The sequence below is a fragment of the Callionymus lyra genome, chromosome 1 (genome assembly GCF_982586985.1).
Source record: "Callionymus lyra chromosome 1, fCalLyr1.hap1.1, whole genome shotgun sequence".
Classification (NCBI taxonomy): Eukaryota; Metazoa; Chordata; class Actinopteri; order Syngnathiformes; family Callionymidae; genus Callionymus; species Callionymus lyra.
In genome coordinates this window covers 8,361,674-8,384,369 of record NC_141818.1, presented here as the reverse complement: position 1 = coordinate 8,384,369, position 22,696 = coordinate 8,361,674, and the positions used below count along the sequence as shown (strand labels likewise).

The window sequence follows — 22,696 nt, the reverse complement described above, 5'->3', positions numbered from 1 at the left end:
CACTTCCTTGACAAGCATGACAAGCACGTGAAAATTACAGTCTCAACACCTCAAATAACACAACATAGAGAGAGAGTAAAGGAACAGAAGTAGTTGCTGAGATTTGTGACCCGTTTTGAAAACAAGGCGCTCACTAAAAGAGTGGCTAACTCTGCAGTGTCCCATTTATGCTCACAAGAATCTTGGCATTTCCCAGTGCATCGTATGCTCTTTTATTAAGTAGGTTTACACAGATTCTCAGCCAAAGACTCGAGACATTCCAACACGTGGCGAGGAAGATGAAAGGGAACTTACTTTAGCCACGAGAGCTAACGAAAGACATGCCGTCGTCGATTTGAACGGGGATGTGTTCGTCTCCTTGTAGCTCTCCTCCGTCCTCTTCTCGATCTGGAACACAAATCATTTATCGTCACATTTCAAGATGAAAAGGTTTATTTGTGGCCGAAGAGAGCGAGATGTGAGAATATGTGTCACCTGGTACTGTCCCGGACCTGGACCCTCCACGGATTCCTTGCTGAAGAATCTGCAGCTTCGCCGTGCGCTCGAGCCAAATCCTCCCTTTTGATTCCTCTCCAGAAACGCCTTCTTCAAACTCTCTCGAGCCAGACCATCGTGGAAGATGTTATAGGAGCCGGGGCCTACAGCGGGGAGAGGCCGTTTTTTCGAAAATGTGCTCTTCTCATGTGTTTGTCTAAAACATTTAGCTGCTTATGAAAAGAGAACAGAAGTGAATCATGGGAACAATCAACAGATTGAGAATATTAGCAGCGTGGGTGTGACGTTGGCAGAGCTTGCTTTTACACAATAGTGCTATTCATGGGTAATGTCAGCGCTTTCAAATAACAAGAGCCCGAAAATATCTGTTGTTATTTTCAGTATGTTCGCTTGGATCGAGTACATCGATGTAATGCCCAGGCTCTACACCTCGTACAAGAAGATACTAAACAACTCTATGTGTTTAACTACCAGGACATAATAATAATTCTATTTATAAAGCACCTTTCACACTTCCTTTAGTCGAGGTGCTTTACATAAAAGCAGAAAGAAGGTTCATTTAAAAAACGACACGGGCCATTGAGTAGAAAGTAAACATGGATATGAAAGAAGACAAGATAAATTGAGTTAGTTAAACACATTTATATATAACACAGTTAAGATTTAAAATAGATAAAAGACGACAACACAAACAAGCTAGTTTATAAAAAAGTGTTTTTGTAAAATATATATTTTTTAAGTATTTGAAACTTTAGTTTTTTAATCCTTTGAGATACACAATAAAGAATTGAACACAACTATCAATATTACCACAAATACACTATTAAACTTAGGAAAAGAGCATTAGACGCAAATCTTTTGAAGATCTTTTGCAGATTGTAGCTAAAAAAAAAGCACTGACAAGGCACATACCACTGCCAAGGGGGTCTTTATTTTATCCAGCAACCCTAAAACAATGTTTAATAAATAACACTCTGTTAAGACGGTAAAATACAGTAGAAGTTAATTCATTTTGGTGATGTGTTTTAATTCTGTGATTTAAAGTTTATTTTCTAAATGAAACGGCAGTAGCAGCAGTTAGAGGCCATACAAGTGGAAAATGATTTTTTTTAATACCTTGATAAATCTGAAAAATCAAAACAACTGCAAAATGTGGGCATTTTGTTTCTTTTCCCAACTATCATAATAATTAAATATGTTTAGGACAATGTGACCTCCTTGGCAGATGTAAATATGAAGTAATTGTAGGACACAGTGGTGAATAGTTTTGCCTTTTAATGATTTCTCAAGAACTTCCATGCGTCTTGCTCAAGGACACATCCTGAGCTAAAATAAGATAAGATTTTCCTTTGTTTGTCCCACAGTTGGGAGATTGTATGTCGCCGTAGAAAAAGTAAAGATGAATGAAAAAATGGATTAAACATAGATACAAATTTGATTAAACATGCAGTGCAGGTATTAAGGAATAACCAAAAAATATGATTATATTAATAATAAACTTTTACAACAATGTATAGTACTATTGATAACCTGAGTTATATTTTTACACCAGGAGAATCTTTTTTTTATAGTTTTTTCATTTGCTTTCACAATATTTGATCTTAAGTGAGTCTAGCACGAGTCCATCTGGAGCTAAAGCTATAAAACAGACAGAAGGATTGACCATAAAAATATGATGTTCAGTCAGAACGAGTCGCCAACATTCCACGATTGTTCCACGCGTTCATCCGAAGCAGAAACATGCGCTGACCTGGTGTGGCGCCGTGTTTGCGCTCGTGAACGAAGCGCGCCGCGGTGATGCCAAATGGGCTCCTCTTGGCTCCTGTGGGCCGCGGTACCTGCTCCGGGCCCCGACGCGGGTCATTATACCAGCCAACAGGAGGCGCCACCTCCTTCACAGGGTGAAACCTCTAATGGATTGAGAGCAAAAGAAAGCACAGCGGATAAAAGCTGTGAGTGGGATGTTAAAAGACAAGAGTGAAAACATCTCAGACATAAAAGGATGTTGAAAAAAATAGACGTTTGAGGGAGGAATCAGGAAATAATAGTCGTTTTATTTCAGAAAATCGCAAGAAAAACTGATGGTGTCAAGATGATTTTAATGTTTCACTCAAGATTCTTTCAAAACACACTTTGATTTCAGCTTCATATTGTCGCCACACTTACTTACTTACTTACACTCGCATGGTGTCGGATTGTATGTCTTTGTAAATGTAAATCCCATAAACTAAAGGTTAATCTTAACTCCTGGAGACACAGTGCAGTCAGGAAATAGACTCACGAACAAAGACTGGCAGCATTCCCGCTCCTGTCAATCAAGACTTCCTCCAAATATCAACCAGTGCCTTTGGCCGGATGAAAAGCAGATGAACGCTCATGTTGATATTTTGACCTATAACAACATCCGTTTGAAGACGAGACAAGCAACTGAAATGATCTAAATGTAGCCGATGTTGAAGGAAAAGAGGTTTGATGGAGAAACAACAAGATAATTAAATTAAAAATGAGGTTCTTCCTGTTTAGAATCTCATTTTAAAGACGAAACACTGGAGGAACTTCTTCGACTTTGCCAAATTTTCTGGCAAAAAAAAAAAAAGAAGAAATGAAACATTGTGGCGAGAAGTAAAAAAATATGTCACAGTAGAAGAGCGAGAAGTGAAGGTTAAGTTCAGCTTTTGATTCTTCCTCATCTTTGTAGTGTTTAAAACACAAATGTCGAGCCCATTGTACTTCCACATGGCCGACCAGATGGTTGGCTAAAGAATAGAATAGAATAATGTTCATGTTGAAACTATTAAGATGTTGTTGTTTTTTTTGTATGAAATACACATAGACTTCCTAAGATAGTTAAACTAATATTGGAAAAAACTTGAATTTGATGGGAATGTTTAGTTAAATAGAACAAAAAAAGAGATAATACTTCGTTCTGCCTGTGGACTTGACTTCTAATAAACTGTGGCTCCTTGGTGGACCTACTGTATAAACGTGATTGACAAAATGTGAATTGTAAAAAGTCACTGTCAGTGAAATATTCTTCTCACAAACAATCCTTTTTCTGTGCAAAATGGATGGAAAAAATACGACTTTATACGTACGAGTGTTTACTAAAAGCAGCTTAAATATGCCTACAATCATGAAAGGAACTTTATTCAAGCGGCCCCTGCAGGATATACATCATTAGTACGAGGCGACGCAGAATTGTTGTTCTCAACATGAAAAACGCCAGAGTTGTGTTCGTGTGAAACGTTTCGGAAGCAACCGCAACACAAGTTTGTCTCCAGTGGTGAGAGAACAAATGAGACCAGAGTGTCGCTCTCTTAAAAAGAAACTTAAGAAGAAGAAGTGGAACATTGTGCTACTTGAAGTGAACAGAAGGTTAGAGGCTTATTTTTCTGTTCTGAAAAAGAAAAATACATTAAAACAAAAATCACCGCTAATGGGCGAGCTCTGGAGAGACAACAAGAGTGAAGAAAAGTGTTTTCTCTTTGCGAAGTTATGCACCGATGCTTTTGATATGGCAACATTAGGAGGGAGGCGTAGCTGAAGACATTTCCAGCTAACTCCTTCTTATCATTCCCTCCCGCCATCCTTCGACTCCCTCGCTCCTTCATTTTCCCGCCATCCCGCCACGGGATAACGGTGTCAGACGGTGCCGGAGTCGCAGAGGAGACAAAGATCTGAGGCGAGTGTCGTCCTCAGTTCTGCTTTAGGAAGGAAATTGACACATGCGCACACACTTTCGGAGACTTTCCCTGTGGGTGTCGGTGACGACATCACAGGCTCCGCCGTTCAGACACAGCATGCGGCGAAAAAAAAAGCACGTTTGGAAATTGGGTCACGGCGAAGTGCAACAAGCGCACTCGCATATGCTCGCGGTAAATGGAAAAATAGCTTCCCCCAAAATCTCACGTGAGAAACTTTAAGATGAAAAGTATCTCAGGAAAGGTCTCCAGGTATGTCTGAGGATGGACTGCTTTTATTATAGGGGGTGTAGTTGCAGTGCTCAGCCACTACAACACAGGTAATGTATTAGAACAACTAGAAAGAGTGCATTTCCGGAAGAAAATGCAGTGTGAATGCTGAGCTGTGGAAGTAGTAGCTGAAGTACAGTAGAAGCAGTAGAACAGTAACAGTAAGTTATTAGAAAAAGTAATAGTAGTAGTAACAAAGGTAGTAGTGGAAGTATTAGTGGAATAAGTAGTTAAATTAGAAGAAGTAGAAAATTAAAAGTAGTAGTAGAATTAGTTGTAAAATTAGAAGTAGTAGTAGTATTAGTAGTAGTGGAAGTAGCAGCAGTAGAACCGTAACAGTAGTAGTAGAATCATTAGTAGAATTAATAGTAGTAGTAGCATAAGTAGTAGAAGTAGTAGTGGAATAAGTAGTTAAAGTAGAAGAAGTAGAAAATTAAAATTAGTAGTATAATTATTTGAAAAAATAGAAGTATTAGTAGTAGAAGTAGTAGTTGAAGTAGTAGTGGAAGTAGTAGTAAAAGTAGAAGTAGTAGTAGTATTAGTAGTAGAAGTAGTATTGGAAATCGAAGTAAAAGTAGAAGTAGTAGGTCAAAGTGGAAGGAGTCGAAACATATATTGAAGATTTTCCCCATTGAAATAAATGGGGTAGAAAAAGAGGAATAAAAGAAAGAGTGGAAGAGATAAAAGAAAGATAGAACTTAGCCCGCATTTCAGAAACGGGCTGAATTGATAAAAGTTTGAACGGTTCAAATCCGATAAAATTTGTGGGAGTAGAAGCGGAACAAAGTTTAGGTCAGAAGAAAACAGGATCTCAATTGTGTGAATGCTTCCCAGCATTCACACAATAACAAAAGTAGCTTAGATGCTATTAGCATTGCAACAAAATTGATATTGTATTTGTGTTCTGACTTTTTTTTCACTGTTCAACCCAATAAAAATGTACTTTTAAGGCCTTTATTTAACAGATAAAAATGATAAGATGATGATGAACATTTAGTTGAAAAAAGACTGGTCCAAGAAAAACTTCTTTACTTTTTACGTCAGTACCTTCGTTTTAGAGAGGAAGGAAGATCCACCGCTGGGATTTGTTGGCATTTCAAATTGACTCTGGATATGATAGTGTCCAGGTCCAGGGACCCCCTGTGGAGAAAGATAAACACACTTAGATTTTGAACGCAAGACTATGCATTTCAGTTTTAAAGAACTTTAACACCCAGTGCTTTTTCTGGCAAACAACATGATTTTAATAATGTTTCAATATAAATGTCAAAATTAGGGATACAATTGAATTTGACTCTTTCTTATATGCTTGTTTGTTTCAGGGGAGGTGAAGAGGAAAGTGCAGCGGGGGTGGAAGAAGACAACAGAGTGAAATTGTAGCGTCATATATTTAATGAACGCTTTTAATGGATGGGATTTAAGTGAAGTTTCAAACTACAATTAATAAATGTGAAAATATAAATGTAAAAACATCAGATAAATATACAGATAAATACAGTACATGAACTTTCATTTTTAGTTTAATTTTTCCACATTTATTTCTATAATGTCTGGGATTCAATAGTCATGATTTATTAGTTATCCCGGAATGACAGTAAGGACTAGAAGTAGAATTTGAAGGCGGAGTTGAAGATGCTCATGTGTTCATCGTTACTAGATCAATAGACCAGGAACGACTGTATCAGAGGGAAAAAAGGAGACACAGAGGGCGACTAAGAAGGATTTCCTACGGTGGAGGACGATTACTTTTTGCAGCATTTATGCTGGAAAAGCCAAAATATAAACATGCAAAATATGTTTACTAAAAAGAATGAAGTAGAAGTTTGTTATTATAAGAGTTCAACTCAAGTCATACCTATTCAAACTGGCTTATTCTGTGTAATATTTTTAATGTATTTTTATTATGCTGCTTTTATCCTCTTTGAGGCGTCCTTGGGTGTCTTGATAATAAATTAAATTATTATTATCATTATTATTATGAATAAAGTATGGTAGACATTTAGAGAAGATACATAACTACAAGATGAATAAGCTTCTTCAATTTTCAAATTACAGCAGCACTAAGTAAGATTGACTGTTTCCTGGATCCACCCTGGTGTCGGAAAAGTGTAACTACAATATCATGAACCTCTGTTAAGGTAAGGTAAGGTAAGGTAAAACTTTATTGATCCCTCAGGAGGTCGTTTCAACAGTATCGACAAAACATTCTTGCAGGCTCCGTTATCCTAACGGTAAGTTGATCACAGTTCTGAAAGTAATACTTTACATCACTAATCTGATCCAGCCTTACACCCCAGCTCGGGCTCTGAGGTCTGTGGATCAGAATCTACTTATGGTTCCAGACACACGGCTCAGGACCAGAGGAGAGAAATCTTTTCAGACTGTTGCTCCTAAGCTTTGGAACGATCTTCCTCTCTTTTTGCGCTTGATGGATCTACTGACTCCTTTAAGAAACATCTTAAGACGTTTCTATTTGTTCAGGCTTTTCCTTAAATTTCTCGAACTCCTGTGTTGTTCTCAGTATTATCTTGATCTTTAAAGTATGTACTTTTTTGAGTATTGTTTTGATTGTTTAAGCGCTTTGTGACCCTGGTCTCGAAAAGCGCTATATAAATAAATATTACTTACTTACTTACTTACTTTCCCTGATCCACGGCTGTCACACGGCAAACATGTATTCAGTTAGGAGGTCACACGTGTGTCATGAGCTCTACAGGTGTTGGACAGTTGTGCAACCCAGTGACAACGTAACTGGAGTTATGAGGATGTAACCAAGACTGACATAACCTTAATGACGACGCTTTCTCAGGGAAAAGCTACTCTTATCACAGTGGAGGAGGTTCCTGTGGCCAGAGCCAGAGATAATGAATCACGCGGGTGAGATTAACTCCCACCAGAGCAGTACAAGGCCTTCAAAAAAGAGACTTACGACAGCTTTTTCTGCACTTTCCTATGGGAAGGTAAACTCCCCTCATCATGGAGCCAAATAATCCATCATTAGGAAGGGAAAGAAATTATCTCTGCGACCAGACTTTATCCTTAACATAGATGATGCATATTGTAATAGTAGCATCATTTATGATTGACATATGCCAAATGTATAATCCATTCAAAGCATCACCAGCAGGTTTGCTGTTGTTATTATGGCATAAATCATGTCACAGTGCGAGACTTGAAAAAAAAAAAAAAAAAGGAAATTAAATCGCTATGGTGTAGATAATCATATATTTGAAATTAAAGACTTGTTTAAAGGTTAAGAAGGGCCCAGGGTGGGTTTAAATCTCCAAGAAATGTAATTGAAAGACAGTCAATCTAACGTCTGAAGCAACACGGTTGATGAGGATTAGCGTTAGAAGGGAGCAGGGGTTATAGAAAATGCTCTTCTGCCCTCTAGTGGCGAATAGAATAACAGTCGTCGTGGAAGAGCAAGTGTGAAGTTAAGATGTCAGCAAACCTTCTTCTCCTCGTCTCTGGGCACCTGCTCATGATAGCGAGGGATGAACAGCTCCGCTCTCTTCTGCTGACCGTCCATATAATGTGCTTCTGGACTCCTGAGATGAAGCAGTGAGACTCTTCATTGACGTCAGTGAAGACAAAGAAACAAATGTGAGAGGCAGCACGAGGACTGGAATCTTACGAAAGGTATTGATTAACTTTTAAAATGATAGGGAGGAAACGGATAAAATCAGCAGGTGAAGTTATTTCATGACAATAAAATATGAGTTTATTTGATGAACTCACATCTCAGGGTGATATTGTCCTGGACCGGGACCATCCTCTCCTACAGGACCACGATCTCTTCGCCCGGTCATGTTTCCAAAATGGACGCCTTTGTACCTGTTTTCAAACAGACTCTCCAACTGAAACGAGAACAGATAGAAAAACCTTCACTTCGAGGAGGGATGGCACTAGTCGGATTATAAACTTTCCAATTACATTTATATTTTCAAAATATTACTACAAAAAATAAACACCGAAAGAATTATCCCAAAACTTACAATCAAATTACTCAGATAAAAAGAGAATGTTATTGATATATACAGTGTGTATATATATATATATAGAATATATATATATTATATACTTAAAGCACCGCAAACTAAAAAGTGAAGAAAAAAAAACACTATAAGGGTTGAAAACACAACGCCTCACATATGAACTTGTCCGTTGGCTCTTTTTAAAAAGTGTCACTTAATAATGTATAAAGGTACATTGATAAAAAAACAATACCAAGCCATTATTTAACATTTTTAAAAGAGTAAACAGTGAAAAATAAAATAGCCATTTACTTGAATGAACAAGTTTTATGTTTAATCTACTGACTGATTCACATCCTAATCTTTGTTATTGTGCTTTGTTCTTGTTATTATGAATCTATTGCTGTGTTGCTGTGTGCTGGAAAAACTATTTCCCGAAGGAGACCTCCAGAGGGATCAATAAAGTCGGTCTATCCATCCATCCAATCTAATCTAATCTAATCTAATCTAATCTAATCTAATCTAGGTGCCACACAGCCTGAGGATTAACTTGATGATCAAAAATAAGCATGAGTGGAATATCACAATCATACATTTACACAGTTTTTAGACGTAGTCAACTTTACTTCCTTACGGGCTGAAGGTCGTAGAAGGCTGGCCCAAGGGTGGCGTCCCTGGGTGGAGGGCTCTGCTTGTGGAGAAAACCACTTCTGTCCAGCTCATAGCCGAAGGCCTGGCCCGGGGAGGGAATGGACGGAGGATCTTCGCGGCGAGCCAGACGGAGTCTTTTGGCCTGCGGCAACAGAACCCTTTAAATGAAATAGCCACGAGCACAATGGAGCAGAGGGGACTGAGCGGTGTGATGGGGAGGATCACACCGGAGCAGAAAATATATCAGGATTCAGATGAAAATACAACTTAACATATTAAAAAAATTGTTTACACAGAGTAGTTTTTAAACGCACCGACTTGAGCATTGCAAGTTCCGCAGCTCTGTCCATCTTCAGGACTTCCCGAGCGTTTGTTGGTGATTCCAGAAGATCTTCTGGAGCAGGAACATCAGGGACGACCTCCTTGAAACGCTTGGCAGTGTTTTGAAGACTGCGTCCACCATGGATGTTCCTCTGTAGACAAAGGAATTTGAATCAAGTAAATGAATAAATCATTTGAATAAAAGCTAGAAAATGACAGCCTGACGAGTGAGAATATGACCAACAATGTGTTCAATTCATTTTCTATTCAGGAGGAATCTTAAGAGTCTATTTACCTGCACAGGTGAGGGGTCATAATCTCCAGGACCCGGGGTGTCGTCATTGGACTCGGTCAGTCTCTTGGCCAGGGACAAGAATGGTGCATAACCACCTGAAAGACAACATAACCCATTTTTACCTCTAATATTTACTATAATATTGAAACCTTTAGAATGTCATTTTGAATAAATAAAACCGTTTAAGTAATTTATAATTAAGTCTAATAAAATAGACCAGCAGATGGCGCTCTAACTTAACACAAAACACGCAAAATGCTTCATTTTTAAAAGTATTATCATTTCTTCTCACCTAATAATTTGGAATCATCTCGTAGAATCTCATAAGAACCGGGTCCGACCGCGGGAGGAGTTCCACCTGTCGCCAGGTGAGTGACCCTTGGAGCTCGTCCGTACATTTGCCGTCAACTTGTTAACTATTATTAACCTATAGTTGACACCGATCTACGTAATAATGTAAACGGTTAGAAAGAGATTTTTTTTTAACTAAATAAAGACTCGTTTATCTGTTGCCTTCGTCTGGATGTCACCTCGTTGTTTTATCGTCGTTGCCATGGATACTCAACGCCTTCATTTCCCGTTTGTTAAGAAGAAGATTTTTATTTATTTATTTGACTCAACAATTAAAAAAATGTATATTAAAAAAAGATTGTTGTATTTATCGTTCAGTGTGTTTTTTAGTGTATTTTGCTGAGGACTTGGGTACACAATACAATTATTTGTATGTTTTTTTTAATTATTAATTAAAATGCTTGCCAACAAATACCAATGCAGATAAATTATATTTATAAAAAAACATTAAAAATTAATTGTAATACCTTAACTCGTAGGTAAAAATGTAAATTCAAATGAAGGAATTTCCGAGGCGACCTGAACGTCTCACCGGAAGTCTCGTCACCAGCAAAGCTACTTCCTGTTGTGAGCACTGACGTGTGTAGCGCTGACAGCTAAACCTTCTCGTTCCGCTTTCAACGTTTCTAACCTTTTTATAAACTCTGAAGACTTCCAGCCATGAAGGGACTGCGGTGCTTGGTTCTGGTCGTGGTGCTCGGCGCCTGCTTGCTCTCCTCGAGCGAGGCGGCCAGGAGCCGAACCAGCAACCAGAACAGCTTCCGGCGAGCGGCTAACGGTGTTTACCAGACCCTGAGCAACGTTTTCGGGGAAGACAACATCCGGGGCATGTACAAGGTTCGTGCGTGTGTTCAAACACGACAGCTGTTATCATTTGTGTTTGGTTTGCATGTTACCGTGAGTCATTTGGAGTCAGGTGTAGCGTGCATGGTTGTTTTTGTTTCTTTAGCTCCAGGTTCGGGCCTGCGCACTGGACGGATGCCATCATATGGAGTCACATGACACCTGAATCGATACGACGATATATCTCGAAATTATCTCACGATACTGCGTCGATATTCATCAGCAATGCATGGATTATTCTTCCTTCCATCATGAATAAATTTGTATTTTAATTTTCAAATGATATTTTAGCTATTTATCATACTATTATTTATATTTCGAATTATTTTTAATTAACATGCAAATATTCATCACATATTTGTGTTGCAATTCCAATTCCAGTCAGGCAGTATCTCGACTGCAGCTAAAGAAATATGTAAATCCTGCTAGATCCCAACAATGACTGGGGACGAGAGGATACAGTCGACTACAGCAGCCTTTTAAAGCTGATGTTTTGGACATATTTTGGTTTCAGAACAAATAGGAGCAGGTACGACTTTGAACAGTCATGTGGTCTGTGAATTCTGCAACACCGGCGCAATCTTTGTATCCTTTGTCATTGATCTTTAGACTTAGATTGTAAATAAGTAAGCAAGTAATTTTTATTTTTATAGCGCTTTTTCCAGACCAGGGTCATAAAGCGCTTAAAAAATCAAAACAATACTCAATAAAGTATATACTTTAAAGGTCAAGATAAAACCGATAACAAAACAGGAGTTCAAGGAAATCAAGGAAAAGCCTGAACAAATAAAAACGTCTTAAGATGTTTCTTACTTTGTTCTTTATGGAGTCAAATGGTGGAATAGTTCTCAGCATTGTGACGATTGTCGCGTAACAAAGTTGCCTTTGATTTACTTTTGTTGACGTCTTTGGTGACAAATTGAAGTTCCTCCTACTGTTCCTTCAGTTCTTCTCCAAAACGACAGAGCGCTTCGTTCACGGCGTGGACTCGTTCGTGGACACCATCTGGAAGGTCTGGTCCGATCTCCTGGACGTGATGGGCATTGACTGTAAGTCAAGAGATTGATTTCAAGTTATGGACTCGTTTCTACAAATCCGTGTTTTTCTCTCGTCTACAGCCTCGAACCTGACCCACTACTTCAGCCCCACCTCCCTCACCAACTCGCCGTCCCGCGCCCTGCTCCTGGTCGGCGCCGTGCTCCTGGCGTACTGGTTCCTCTCCCTGTTCCTGGGCGGGTTCTTCTACCTGCTCCACGCCGTCTTCGGGCGGTTCTTCTGGCTGGCCCGCGTCATCCTCTTCGCCCTCTCCTGCCTGTACATCCTGCAGAAGTTCGAGGGCGACCCGGAGCGAGCGGTGCTGCCCCTCTGCTTCATCATGGCCGTGTACTTCATGACGGGGCCCGTGGGGGCCTACTGGCGGAGGGGGGGCGGCGCAGGCTCCCTGGAGGAGAAGATCGACCACCTGGACACTCAGATCCGACTGCTCAACATCAGGCTCAGTCGGGTCATCGACGGTCTCGAACGTAACGGGGAGTAGAAGATCCTTAATTCCTCTGATCTGTGAATGCACTTACTTACTGGAAATGTCACTGGTTACCTGTCGGAACAAGTTTTACTGCTTGAATACATCGTTTTGAAGTCAATTAAACAAACAAGAGGGTTTTTTTTTAATGGGAACTGTTTTCTGTGTGAACCTCGAAGGAGACACTCAAGTACGTGCAAACATAACCGCTTGTGCTTCAAGAATATGCATATTTAATGTGAATAACCCTCGCAGAGAAACCCTTTTTTTCAAGTCTTAATATTCCAAAAATACTAATTTAAGTGAAGATTAAAAGTGAATCCTCCACACATTGAAAACCTTCCATCCAAACAGGAAGCACTCCCATTCCTTTCTTATACAAACTTGAAAAATTGCTACTGTCTTCTTAAAAAAAAAGTCAACTTTTTCACGCTGGAGACATTAGAAAAAGGGTTTTTGATGTCAAGGACCAACTTTAAAAAAAAAAAAAAGATATTTGTACATTATAAAAACATATTTAATCCAGCTTTGCATCCAAGCTGGTAGATGTAGTTCACGTCATTTAATCATCTCCTAGTTACTGTAGTTGGATCATGAACCCGTGTGTGCGTGTGTGTGTGTGTGTGTGTGTGTGTAGTTTTGGCCGCATGATTTACTTGAATAGTGAAGGAGGGGAAAAAAACGTCGGCGACATATTTAAACACGAGTCGTCATTTAAACCGAAGGTTCTTGTGTCGGGTAGTTAGAAACTCAGGGACCTCAAGTGTGTTTGTGATTGAAGGGAGGATTTTCCACTGGCTCGTAACTGATAACACAATTGGAAGTTAATGGATTAAATTATGTCATCAAATATAACATTTAAGACAGATTTTTAGCAACAAACATTATTAAATAGAAATGTAAACCGAATCTATCGATAATGTTTTTTTTCTTTTTTTGAAAACGATGTGTCTTTAATTTCTGTTATACAAGTTGCAATCAAAGTGGTTTTATGTTGGTGACATGATGTGTCTTTACTTGAGAATCGCAATTCAAAATCTCAGACGCCAAAGAGCCGCTGTTGTTTTTAAACACCGTGTCTGACACACTGCCGTTTTCTTTCTCCATTTCCTTTTTTTATCTTTACCACTGTGCAACATACGGAGACATAGAGCAGCTGTTGACTGTTTAGAAACGCTTCCCTCGTTACAAATGACTTCCTCGTTCAGCAGAGAATAAACCCAACGCTTTGCACGTCTGCCAACAATGATTGTCGGGATATGAATGTTAGTTGTTCCACCTTCCCATCCATCCAACCGTTTGGAGCATTTTAAACACATCTTGAATATGCAGAGATCTTAAATATTGGTCAAAGAAGACAAACTGATGAGCTTCATTTTGGAGCCCAGTAGAACGTTCCCCTCCTTATCTTAGATCACAACTTGTGGATATTTACTAATAACAGCATGTTTTATATATGAAAGTGTAAAGTTAAGTCATTATTTCCAATGATAAATATTGATGAAGGGTTAAATATTACTGGATCACGTTTATAAAATAGAAAAAGAAATTTAAATCCTTTGCTATTTTTAGAACGCTCGCACTGATGATTCCTCTCAACCCTGAACTATGATTTGCCATTTAGACTCTTAGGATGTAATGTGTCGTCACTGTATTTAATGTTATCTGCTTATTTATGTGCCAATGATTCTTTTGTACTCGATCATCCGGAGCTTCGACCGTCCACTCCACGATGTTTTTAAATTTGTTTCTAGTGATGTGAGAAATGATAAAACAAGCTGTACTTTCTTGTGTTTTGACTTATGTTTGGTTTTGTTCTTTTGTAAGCGTGCGTGTGGGTCCAAGTGAAAAATGAGGGTAGAACTTTACTTATTTTTTTCAGGTCATTATCCTTGTGTAACTCTTGAACAGTTATGTTAAATGTGTAAAACTAAATAAACTTTTGGAAATTGAACCCTTTGCACGTCTGTGAATATTCAATCGTTTCGAGATGACGTGCGTGAAGATAAATTCCAATAGAAAACACAGTATTCTTGAACTTCATCAAAAATGTTTTATATAATTTGTTTTTGCATCATTAGTTGTTTTGTTTCACAAACAATCATTGGCTGATTTTGCTTGGAAAAATAGATGCAGTTAGAAAGTATATTTACCTTCATCTTAGAGAAAAAAACATCCATCATCTTGTTATTTCATTAGTTTTGACAAGTAAGTTTTTCCAACTAATGCACTTTTTACTCCAGCGATCCACAGACCAGGTTTATGTCAATCATTTCACAGGGCCGGCTTTTAAGATGCGGCAGATACATACAAAATGTATAGAATTTAAAACGAAACACAAAAAAGTTGTGGTATTTTGTAAATATAATAATAAAAATGATTCAACTGTATATTAAAGACAGATTTAACAGAGCAAATTCAGGCATTTACCAAAATAAAAAAAAATCAAAGATATTAAATAAAACTAAAATAATGTTAGTTATTTATTCTGTGCGGCCCAGTGCCAAACAACTCATTGGTCGAGGATCGCTGTTAAACTACCTTTTAAAACAATCCAGAACTACTTTCACCACCTTTAAAAGCACAAAAAACACTCTAGTGATCTTGTTTGAAAGTGAATATGAATAAGACTAAATAAAAAAATGTGCATTTTGCTGCTCACATCAAAGAAGGGAAGAGTTTTCCTGATCATAGGACATGAGACCCTCATCAATCCATGTTAAAAAAAACAGATTCAGTGTCTAGAAGATAGAGGAGCATTAGAAACCTGGTTATTTGAAAAAGATTTTGGTGTAAAAGTGCATAGAAATGATCTTAGATGTGATATCGAGTCACAAAACTCTGAAAAGAATACATTCAAATGTGCCAAAATTGCTGATACAATCTCCCACGAGACAATAGGACATCCAAGTGGCCCAACAAGAGAAAGGGTTCCATGAACGCAGCGTTCAAGAAGTCTCCAGCTCTTAACGCTCCACATCATCAGCACCATTAGCCAGGCTTGACGTTCAAAGAACATCTTCCATTTCAATCTCCATCAGAGCCGACGTAGATTTTCAGAAACGTGAAACAACCCTCATGTCCAAGCCTTCAGATCCATCCGGACCCGCCCCAACACTTTGGTTCGGACCCAGCTGTACATGATGGATCCCCGTGTTAAAGCTGGCACACAGTAGATTAGAGGAATCACTGGGAGCCAAAGAAACCAGAGGACCCGCCCCGTCCAGAGGTAAAGTCCCCAGACAGACTGAAAAGAGATCGAAGGAAGTGTGAAGAGAAGCCGAGGAGATGGCGACGTTTTAAATGGTGTACCTGCCGTGTTCTGGTCCCAGACTTTGACGGAACTGTCGTGTGAAGACGTTACTACCCGAGGAGATCCACCTGGAGATGTCGGCAGGAACACACAACAAGCTGTGGTCTGGAGATGACCCCTGTATTCCACCAGCTTGCAGCCAGGCTGACGCAGGTCCCACAGCTAAAGGAAAATAATTGTGTAAGTTTATTTTAGCTTTGATTTATGAAATTAATAAAAGTATATATTCTTACTGTGGCCTCACAGCCTTGGCCTCCAAATCCATTGCTACTTGACAACAAGTAGTTCCCATTTGCCGAGACATCGCAGTATGTCTGGATGTACTGCTTAGCTGGGAAGGTGTTGGTGACCTGCCACACCCGGCTGTCCCACACTCTGAAAACACACATTATTATTATTCATGAGAAAATTACACAACGAAATAAAAGATTATTTTGAATCTTTCTCCACCATCTATACCTGATGGTCTTATCTTCAGAGGTCTGTACCAAGGAAGAGCTGCAGGGAACCCAACAGACGTGAGTCACCTGTTAAAGAAAATATAGTTTTTCATTTAGATTCCTCACATACGAACCAAATAGTATTTAAAAAAAATTTTTTTTTTTAAATGGAGGGTTTCAATTATTCTTACCAGGTTTCTGGAAATATTGTGTCTCTGCTCACATTTTGAAGACTCAATATCCCACAGACACATCCAGTTGTCTCTGGACCCGGTGCAAAGTTTTCTGCCGTCTGAAGAGAAATGGAAGTTTATTGAAGAGATCTTTAGTCAACAACTTAAGCGGGAGCTGTAGTCAACAACTTAAAATTCAATTCTACCGTTTGAGACCATATAAAGAAAATTATTCAACATTTGGATGAAAAAAAGAGGATTCAAAATGTTTATATAACAACAAATAAAATCAAAATTTATTTACCTGGACTAACGGCGATTCCATTGACCACCAACTCGTGCCCACAGAAGTCCTGTATGGGTTCATCCCCCTGGTTAATGTCCCACATCAAGACAGTCTTGTCCCGTGAGGCACTGAAAATCCATGCACTGCCTGGATAACACAACACCTAGGAGGTGGAAATAAGCAGTGATTGATACAATAGTGGCGGCTGAAGGTAGCAGGTCAGCATCCGGTCAGTTACCTTGGTAACTTCTCGGTTGTGACTCTGGAAGTACTGACACAGTCGACCCTGTTTCCAGTCGTACACGACCACCGCCTGAGAAAAACACATTTCAACAGATGTGAACACGGGTCGAAATGTAAAGGATAACATTTTTATGAGTGTATTTTAAACATCTAGAGATTGATTTACCTGATCAGAACCTCCGGACACACACAGATCTGGGCTGAGAATGGTGACAGAGTTGACTGATCCCTGATGGGCGGGTTCATACTGAATGACCTGGCTGTCGAAGGTATTGTCGCCCTTACTTCCCTGAGAAGCCCTGATGATAAAAATAAAAATTGTATTACAGGAAAAATAAATATCCATTTCAGTTACAAGAAATAAATACATTTTTAAAAATTTCAGCTACATTGAATGTCCTTGTCTGTCACTTTTTAATCAGATGAGATTTTAAAACATACAAATTAAAAATATTATATTTAGAATAATATTAGAATAATTCTAAATTCACACAAATAACTTGGTAATAATGAGAATTTTGATCAATTTCTATGTTGATGAAAATAAACAATAATTATGAACAAATAAACATGTTTTTAATGCTGACACCATTAAAAAAAATAGGTTGTTTGTTAAGTGCTTTCTTACACTTAAGTTCATCACAAGTTCAAAACAGATTTACTGCTGTAACAGTCAAATGCACAGAGTCTGGTTCTGCTTGAGGTTTCTGCCTGTGAAAATTAAGTGTTTCCTCATCGCTCTAGTTCATTGAGATTTGGTGGGACCTTTTTCTTCTCTTATATAGAGTTATTCTAATTTACTCGACAAACTTTGTAGTATTTTTACATTTTAAATCCTATTGACTTGGAATATTAACAGTAACCGTCTCACCTGTAGAGCTCAGACCTCTTGCGAAACTTGCTCTGGAGTTTCCCCATGACTTCCTACCTGGACAAACTGAAATGGTCAATAAAGTTATTTTTCCATCCGTTACCAAAGTTCGACCACATGCAAACCATAGAACATTTTTAAACAAGCTGTAAAATGATAAAGCAATTGTACTTAAAATGTATAAAATGCAAAGGAAATATCAAATATTTATTTAATTTTTGCTTCATGTCTGTGGAGGCACTTAAATACAAAAGCATAAGTTGTAAATATTGAAGTTTAAAAAGAGAAAAACATCTCAAATCCATTTAAAATCCAACTCTTGACGTCATGAACTTGCATAAGAGGAGGAGATTAAAACAAGTTACTTTCTCATCTCAAACAAGTGGCAGGAAGTGAGACTTGAAATCCTATTAGCGGCGCATCGTTAGTGTCGCCAGGTATTAGCGTGAAACACCTGCTGTAGATTCTTACACAACAACTCAAAAAACACACACTTCACAGAACGACATGAAATAAAAGATAAACAGCTTCTTCTTCCAGGGGATGGACTCACATGTCACTGGCAGGTTGTTGCTCAGCAGGTTAGCTTGTTGCTAGCATGCTAATTAATCTTTTCGCCGTCACGCCATGAGGGGCCAAAGGCACAGAAAAGTGCAATAACACACTAAACAAGTGGCCATGTTGTCGCTCGAAACGACCCCGGAGATTGTTTTGCTAAATGCCATCGCGAAAATGCTGGTTTTAAAAGAAGAGAGAAACAAAGTCTTCCAGAGATGAATCGCAGCGGATCTTCTCCGCCTCTTAGCGACGCACGAGACGCTGTCCGTATCCAGGCTGGTCACGTGACCAGCGGGAGGGAAAACGCGTCGAATTATTTCAAAATAAGAGCACGTAGTTTTTCTCGACTGTTTCAAAATAATGAAGGGATGATTAAACAATGTTGTATGAAGAGGAAACTTTTACATTAGATAAGGAAAATATATATTTGATTGTACGTTATTTCATCGTAGAAGATTAGAAATATTGAACGATTCAGTTTAAAGTAAAAAAAAAAAAGAAAAAGAAAACGGTATATTTCATACATTTTACGATTTCAAATAAAGTACATAAATGCGAAAAATAGTGTTATGACAGAAAATGAATTGAAAAATACTTTTCATTAACAGAATTAAAAAGGAAATTAACACAATACAAAAAAAAAAGGAAAAATAAAAACGGTAGAAAAGAAGAGAGGAAAAGGTCTTGTAGTAATGTATTAATAAAATTGTCGGATAGCCATCAGAAGCATTTCTATTTATTATATACTATATATATATATATACAGTATAAATATATATATATATATATATATATATATATATATATATATATATATATATATATATATATAGTATTATTATTATTATTATTACTATTATTATTATTATTATTATTATTATTGAGCAGATGGAGTGCACGAATGCTCCTCCCATGATGCAACACTAATAGACTCAGGGACTCATTCATTCCTCGTGCTATTAGATTGTTTAATTCTGAGTTTGGGGGCAGGAGTGGAAGGAAAAGATGATATTCCGTGTTAATCTTTGTATCCTTTGTCTTTGTTATTTTTAGCCTTAGATTGTGTCATCTTGCGCTTTCTTTTTATAGAAACTTTGTTCTTGTTCTTGTTTTTTATGAATCTACCGTCTGTGTTGCTGTGTGCTGACTGGAAAAACAATTTCCCGAAGGAGACCTTCAGAGGGATCAATAAAGTTTTATCTATCTATCTATTTATCTATAGATGATCAATGATGGAGTTACAGATTTGCTACGGGGAAAATAAATATAATAAATAAATAAGGTAAGGTAAGGTAAAACTTTATTGATTGATTGATTGAAATTGTTCTTTTCCAATAGCCAGCAATTTTTCATAAACAATAAAAAATAATAAATAAAAAATAAAATAAGAAGAAGAACATAAAGAGAAAGAACAAGATGACACAATCTAAGTCTAAAGATAAAGAACATAGATCAAAGAAAAACAACAAAGACAAAGGATACAAAGACTAACATAGAACAGAACATCCAGATACTTTCACTCCACTCCTGCCCCCGAACTCAGAATTGTACAATTTATTAGCCCGAGGAATGAATGAGTCCTTGAGTCTATTAGTGTTGCACCTGGGTAGGAGCATTAAATAGGGATCTTGCTTAAAACTGAATCATCTCAATGTATTAATAATAATAATGTTTGTATTCTAACAAAAATGTATTATAATCTTCCATGAGTTGGAGATGGAGATTGTACTTTAGAAAAAAATGATCTTGAGAAACTTGTGACCTGTTAAAAATCTCACTGACCTGTAGGCAGCTGCAGCTCTGGAGGCCTTCATTACAAGATAGTGCTGCTCCCTGAGCTACAGATCTGGTACCAGACGGATCCCATTTAGCTAGAAAATTAATTCTCCTCGATCCTGTTAACAGATTTTTTTGTGTGTTGTTCCACTGACACAGTCAGAAAGAGCACATGGGGATCAGCTTTAAGTACATTAAATGCAATTACGTTTGGCGTGACCCGATTTAAACCCTCTAATTTAAATCCAACAACAAAGTCATTTATGTGGTCCGCCGGATGGTTTGCTAAAAATTAAAGTAGATGGAAAAAAGGAATTTGATGTCAAGTTGATATCCACTGTTTAAAGTTAGTTCAATGTAAACTGAGTTAAATGGAAAGTTAGTGAGTGCTAAAATATTTGCTCCACTTGTGTAATTGAGTTTGACACCTCTGGTCTAAATCTAATTTATCAGTTGGTATATTTCAATTCAAGACAATATTGTTTTAAAATTGTATTGTACTTTATAAACGATGTCTTAGTTGGTGGTAAAAGCTTTAAAGGAGCACATGCTAAAGTAAATGCACGAATCTAGTTTGTAAACCTAACCCTTGTAACGGATAACACAACCTTCTCGAATTATTCACCTTTTAAAACAAATTCCACTTATTTTCTGATCATAACAACCAAGCATTCTATAATATTTAGAACAAATAACCCAATAAGTGCAAGCATGAACATTGTAAGTGGAAGTATTTTCAATACATGGAACGCAAAGTACTTTATAAACATTTGCAGTTATATTTTGATTTAACTTTGAGGCATCTATTCTGCCTGAAGTGACCCTCTGTGAACAGGGCGGAACCATAAACAAGCAGCTGTTTAAGGGTGGTCACTTGTCAGGGGGGACCACCACTCTCATTACGATGCATTCTGCTTCAAGATGAATGTTGAAACTTACAGTTGGAAACCATTATACACCAATTTATACCCATTCCAGGCTTCATACTAGTTGGTCAAGTCTGAAATAAATAAATAGAAAGCAGAAGTATGGAATGAACAGATGCTCTTATAATTTGCATGTAGTAAATCAATGGAACACACAGTAAAACTATAGAATACAGTATATCATTACTTAAGATAAAACAGATGTATTTAAAAGTCAACTTGTGGTCTTCAAACAGTATTAGTTGAACGCTAAATTGTAAGTAAAGTTGTGTAACGACAAAACAACTTTCTGATCTACAAGAAGAAGAGGAATAATACTCTGTTCATCTGCTGACAGGACAGTGCAGCTGTTTAGGGACCAGCTGTTGTTTTTTACAACAAAGAGACAAGATGCAGAAGGCTGGAGAATTCACCTCTTGGTTCATGTGTGTGTCGAGCTCAAGGTTCCGTGGTTCAAATCCATCCCATCGAGTCAATGAACGTGGCTTGTAAGATCCTAAAATGTGTACAATGTGCTCAAAAATCACAATCAATGCTAATTTAAAAACTGAATAAGATCGAGTGAATATGAAGACATATAGTATTTCCAGGACAAAGCCACGTCCAGTGTTTATCAGAGGCGACGAGGTGGAGATAGTTGACAACTATAAGTAACTCGGTGTGTGGCGGGACAGTAAACTGGGCCTACAACACAGACCATGTATATAAGAAGGTTCAGAGTAGACTGTACTTTCTGAGGAGGCTTCGATCATTTAACATCTGCAGGAAACTCCTCTGCATGTTCTGAGTGTCAACAGGTTGATCAGGAGGACTGGCTCTGTGGTTGGAATGAAGCTGGACTCACTGGTGACAGTTGCTGAGAGGAGATCACTGGACAAACTACTGTCCATCATGGATGATGACAGTCATCCCCTCAACACTGTCATCAGTGAGCAGAGAAGCAGATAGAGCATGAATGCTCCTCCCATGATGCAACACTAATAGACTCAGGGACTAATGCATTCCTTGTGCTATCAATAAAGTTATCTATCTATCTATCTATCTATCTATTAGACTGTTTAATTCTGAGTTTCTTAACAATGTTAATCTTTGTATTCTTTGTCTTTGTTATCTTTTCTCTGATCTTTAACTTTAGACTTAGATTGTGTCATCTTGTTCTTTCTTTTTATAGAAACTTTGATCTTGTTCTTGTTCTGTATTTCTGTGTGCTGGCTGGAAAAACAATTTCAAGGAGGAGACCTCCTCCATTTTTATATAGGCGACACAGAATGGCTGCCTTGATGCTTGGTTCTGTTCTTATACTGCCTGTTATCTTATTTCATTCTTTTATTACTGTTTCCGATCCTGATTCTAAATGCATTACATCTTAAAGTTCAACTTCAACATGTTGATTCAAGTGTACCTTAAATAGATGTTGGACTCTATTGTATCATCAGTGTTTGTTTGTTTGTACAAAAGTCTCTTTTCATTAAAATATTCACAATAGAAAATGTTTAGACTTTAGACTTTCTTTTATTGTCATTGCACAGAAAACACAGCAGTGAAACTGGCAACGAAATCTCGTTGCTTGGCAACCGTTAAAAAACACAGAAGAGTGAATGTATATATAAAAAGTACAAATATAAATATTAATAAGTTAAAAATAGTGCAATATAGTATTAACAGAATAAATAAATAACATTAT

General features: G+C 37.8%; 3 protein-coding genes across 9 annotated transcripts in view; 1 reads left to right on the top strand and 2 right to left on the bottom strand.

The window, feature by feature from the left end:
* The window catches only part of stpg2 (sperm-tail PG-rich repeat containing 2), an 81,086-nt gene extending 70,978 nt beyond the window's left edge, over window positions 1-10,108 (bottom strand). For all 5 annotated transcript variants that reach the window (XM_087791818.1, XM_087791845.1, XM_087791827.1 and 2 more), the window contains exons 1-10: window positions 10,003-10,108; window positions 9,711-9,805; window positions 9,409-9,567; window positions 9,078-9,236; window positions 8,208-8,326; window positions 7,921-8,038; window positions 5,514-5,606; window positions 2,246-2,405; window positions 475-638; window positions 295-387 (exon numbers count right to left, since the gene is read on the bottom strand). In XM_087791818.1, coding sequence (XP_087647944.1) covers window positions 295-387; window positions 475-638; window positions 2,246-2,405; window positions 5,514-5,606; window positions 7,921-8,038; window positions 8,208-8,326; window positions 9,078-9,236; window positions 9,409-9,567; window positions 9,711-9,805; window positions 10,003-10,108 — 1,266 coding nt within the window. The remainder of the gene's footprint in view (window positions 1-294; window positions 388-474; window positions 639-2,245; window positions 2,406-5,513; window positions 5,607-7,920; window positions 8,039-8,207; window positions 8,327-9,077; window positions 9,237-9,408; window positions 9,568-9,710; window positions 9,806-10,002) is intronic.
* A 513-nt stretch (window positions 10,109-10,621) lies between these two features.
* bri3bp (bri3 binding protein) lies at window positions 10,622-14,380 on the top strand. Its single transcript, XM_087791776.1, has 3 exons — window positions 10,622-10,898; window positions 11,851-11,953; window positions 12,023-14,380. Exons 1-3 carry the CDS (start codon window positions 10,722-10,724, stop codon window positions 12,439-12,441), a joined length of 699 nt encoding a protein of 232 aa, XP_087647902.1. The 5' UTR covers window positions 10,622-10,721; the 3' UTR covers window positions 12,442-14,380.
* A 150-nt stretch (window positions 14,381-14,530) lies between these two features.
* Window positions 14,531-21,497, bottom strand: wdr31 (WD repeat domain 31). 3 transcript variants are annotated; one of them, XM_087798320.1, is made up of 10 exons: window positions 21,426-21,497; window positions 17,753-17,818; window positions 17,048-17,180; window positions 16,877-16,951; window positions 16,657-16,801; window positions 16,371-16,471; window positions 16,199-16,266; window positions 15,973-16,114; window positions 15,739-15,901; window positions 14,531-15,673 (listed from the first exon to the last, which is right to left on the bottom strand). In XM_087798320.1, the coding sequence occupies exons 2-10, from the start codon at window positions 17,797-17,799 to the stop codon at window positions 15,483-15,485; spliced, it is 1,065 nt and encodes a 354-aa protein (XP_087654446.1). In that variant the 5' UTR covers window positions 17,800-17,818; window positions 21,426-21,497; the 3' UTR covers window positions 14,531-15,482. The 3 variants fall into 3 exon arrangements, with proteins under 3 accessions (XP_087654446.1, XP_087654408.1, XP_087654455.1); XM_087798282.1 differs by lacking the exon at window positions 21,426-21,497 and adding an exon at window positions 18,306-18,522; XM_087798329.1 differs by lacking the exon at window positions 21,426-21,497 and adding an exon at window positions 18,306-18,522 and having other exon boundaries at window positions 17,753-17,809.
* Window positions 21,498-22,696: the final 1,199 nt, after the last annotated feature.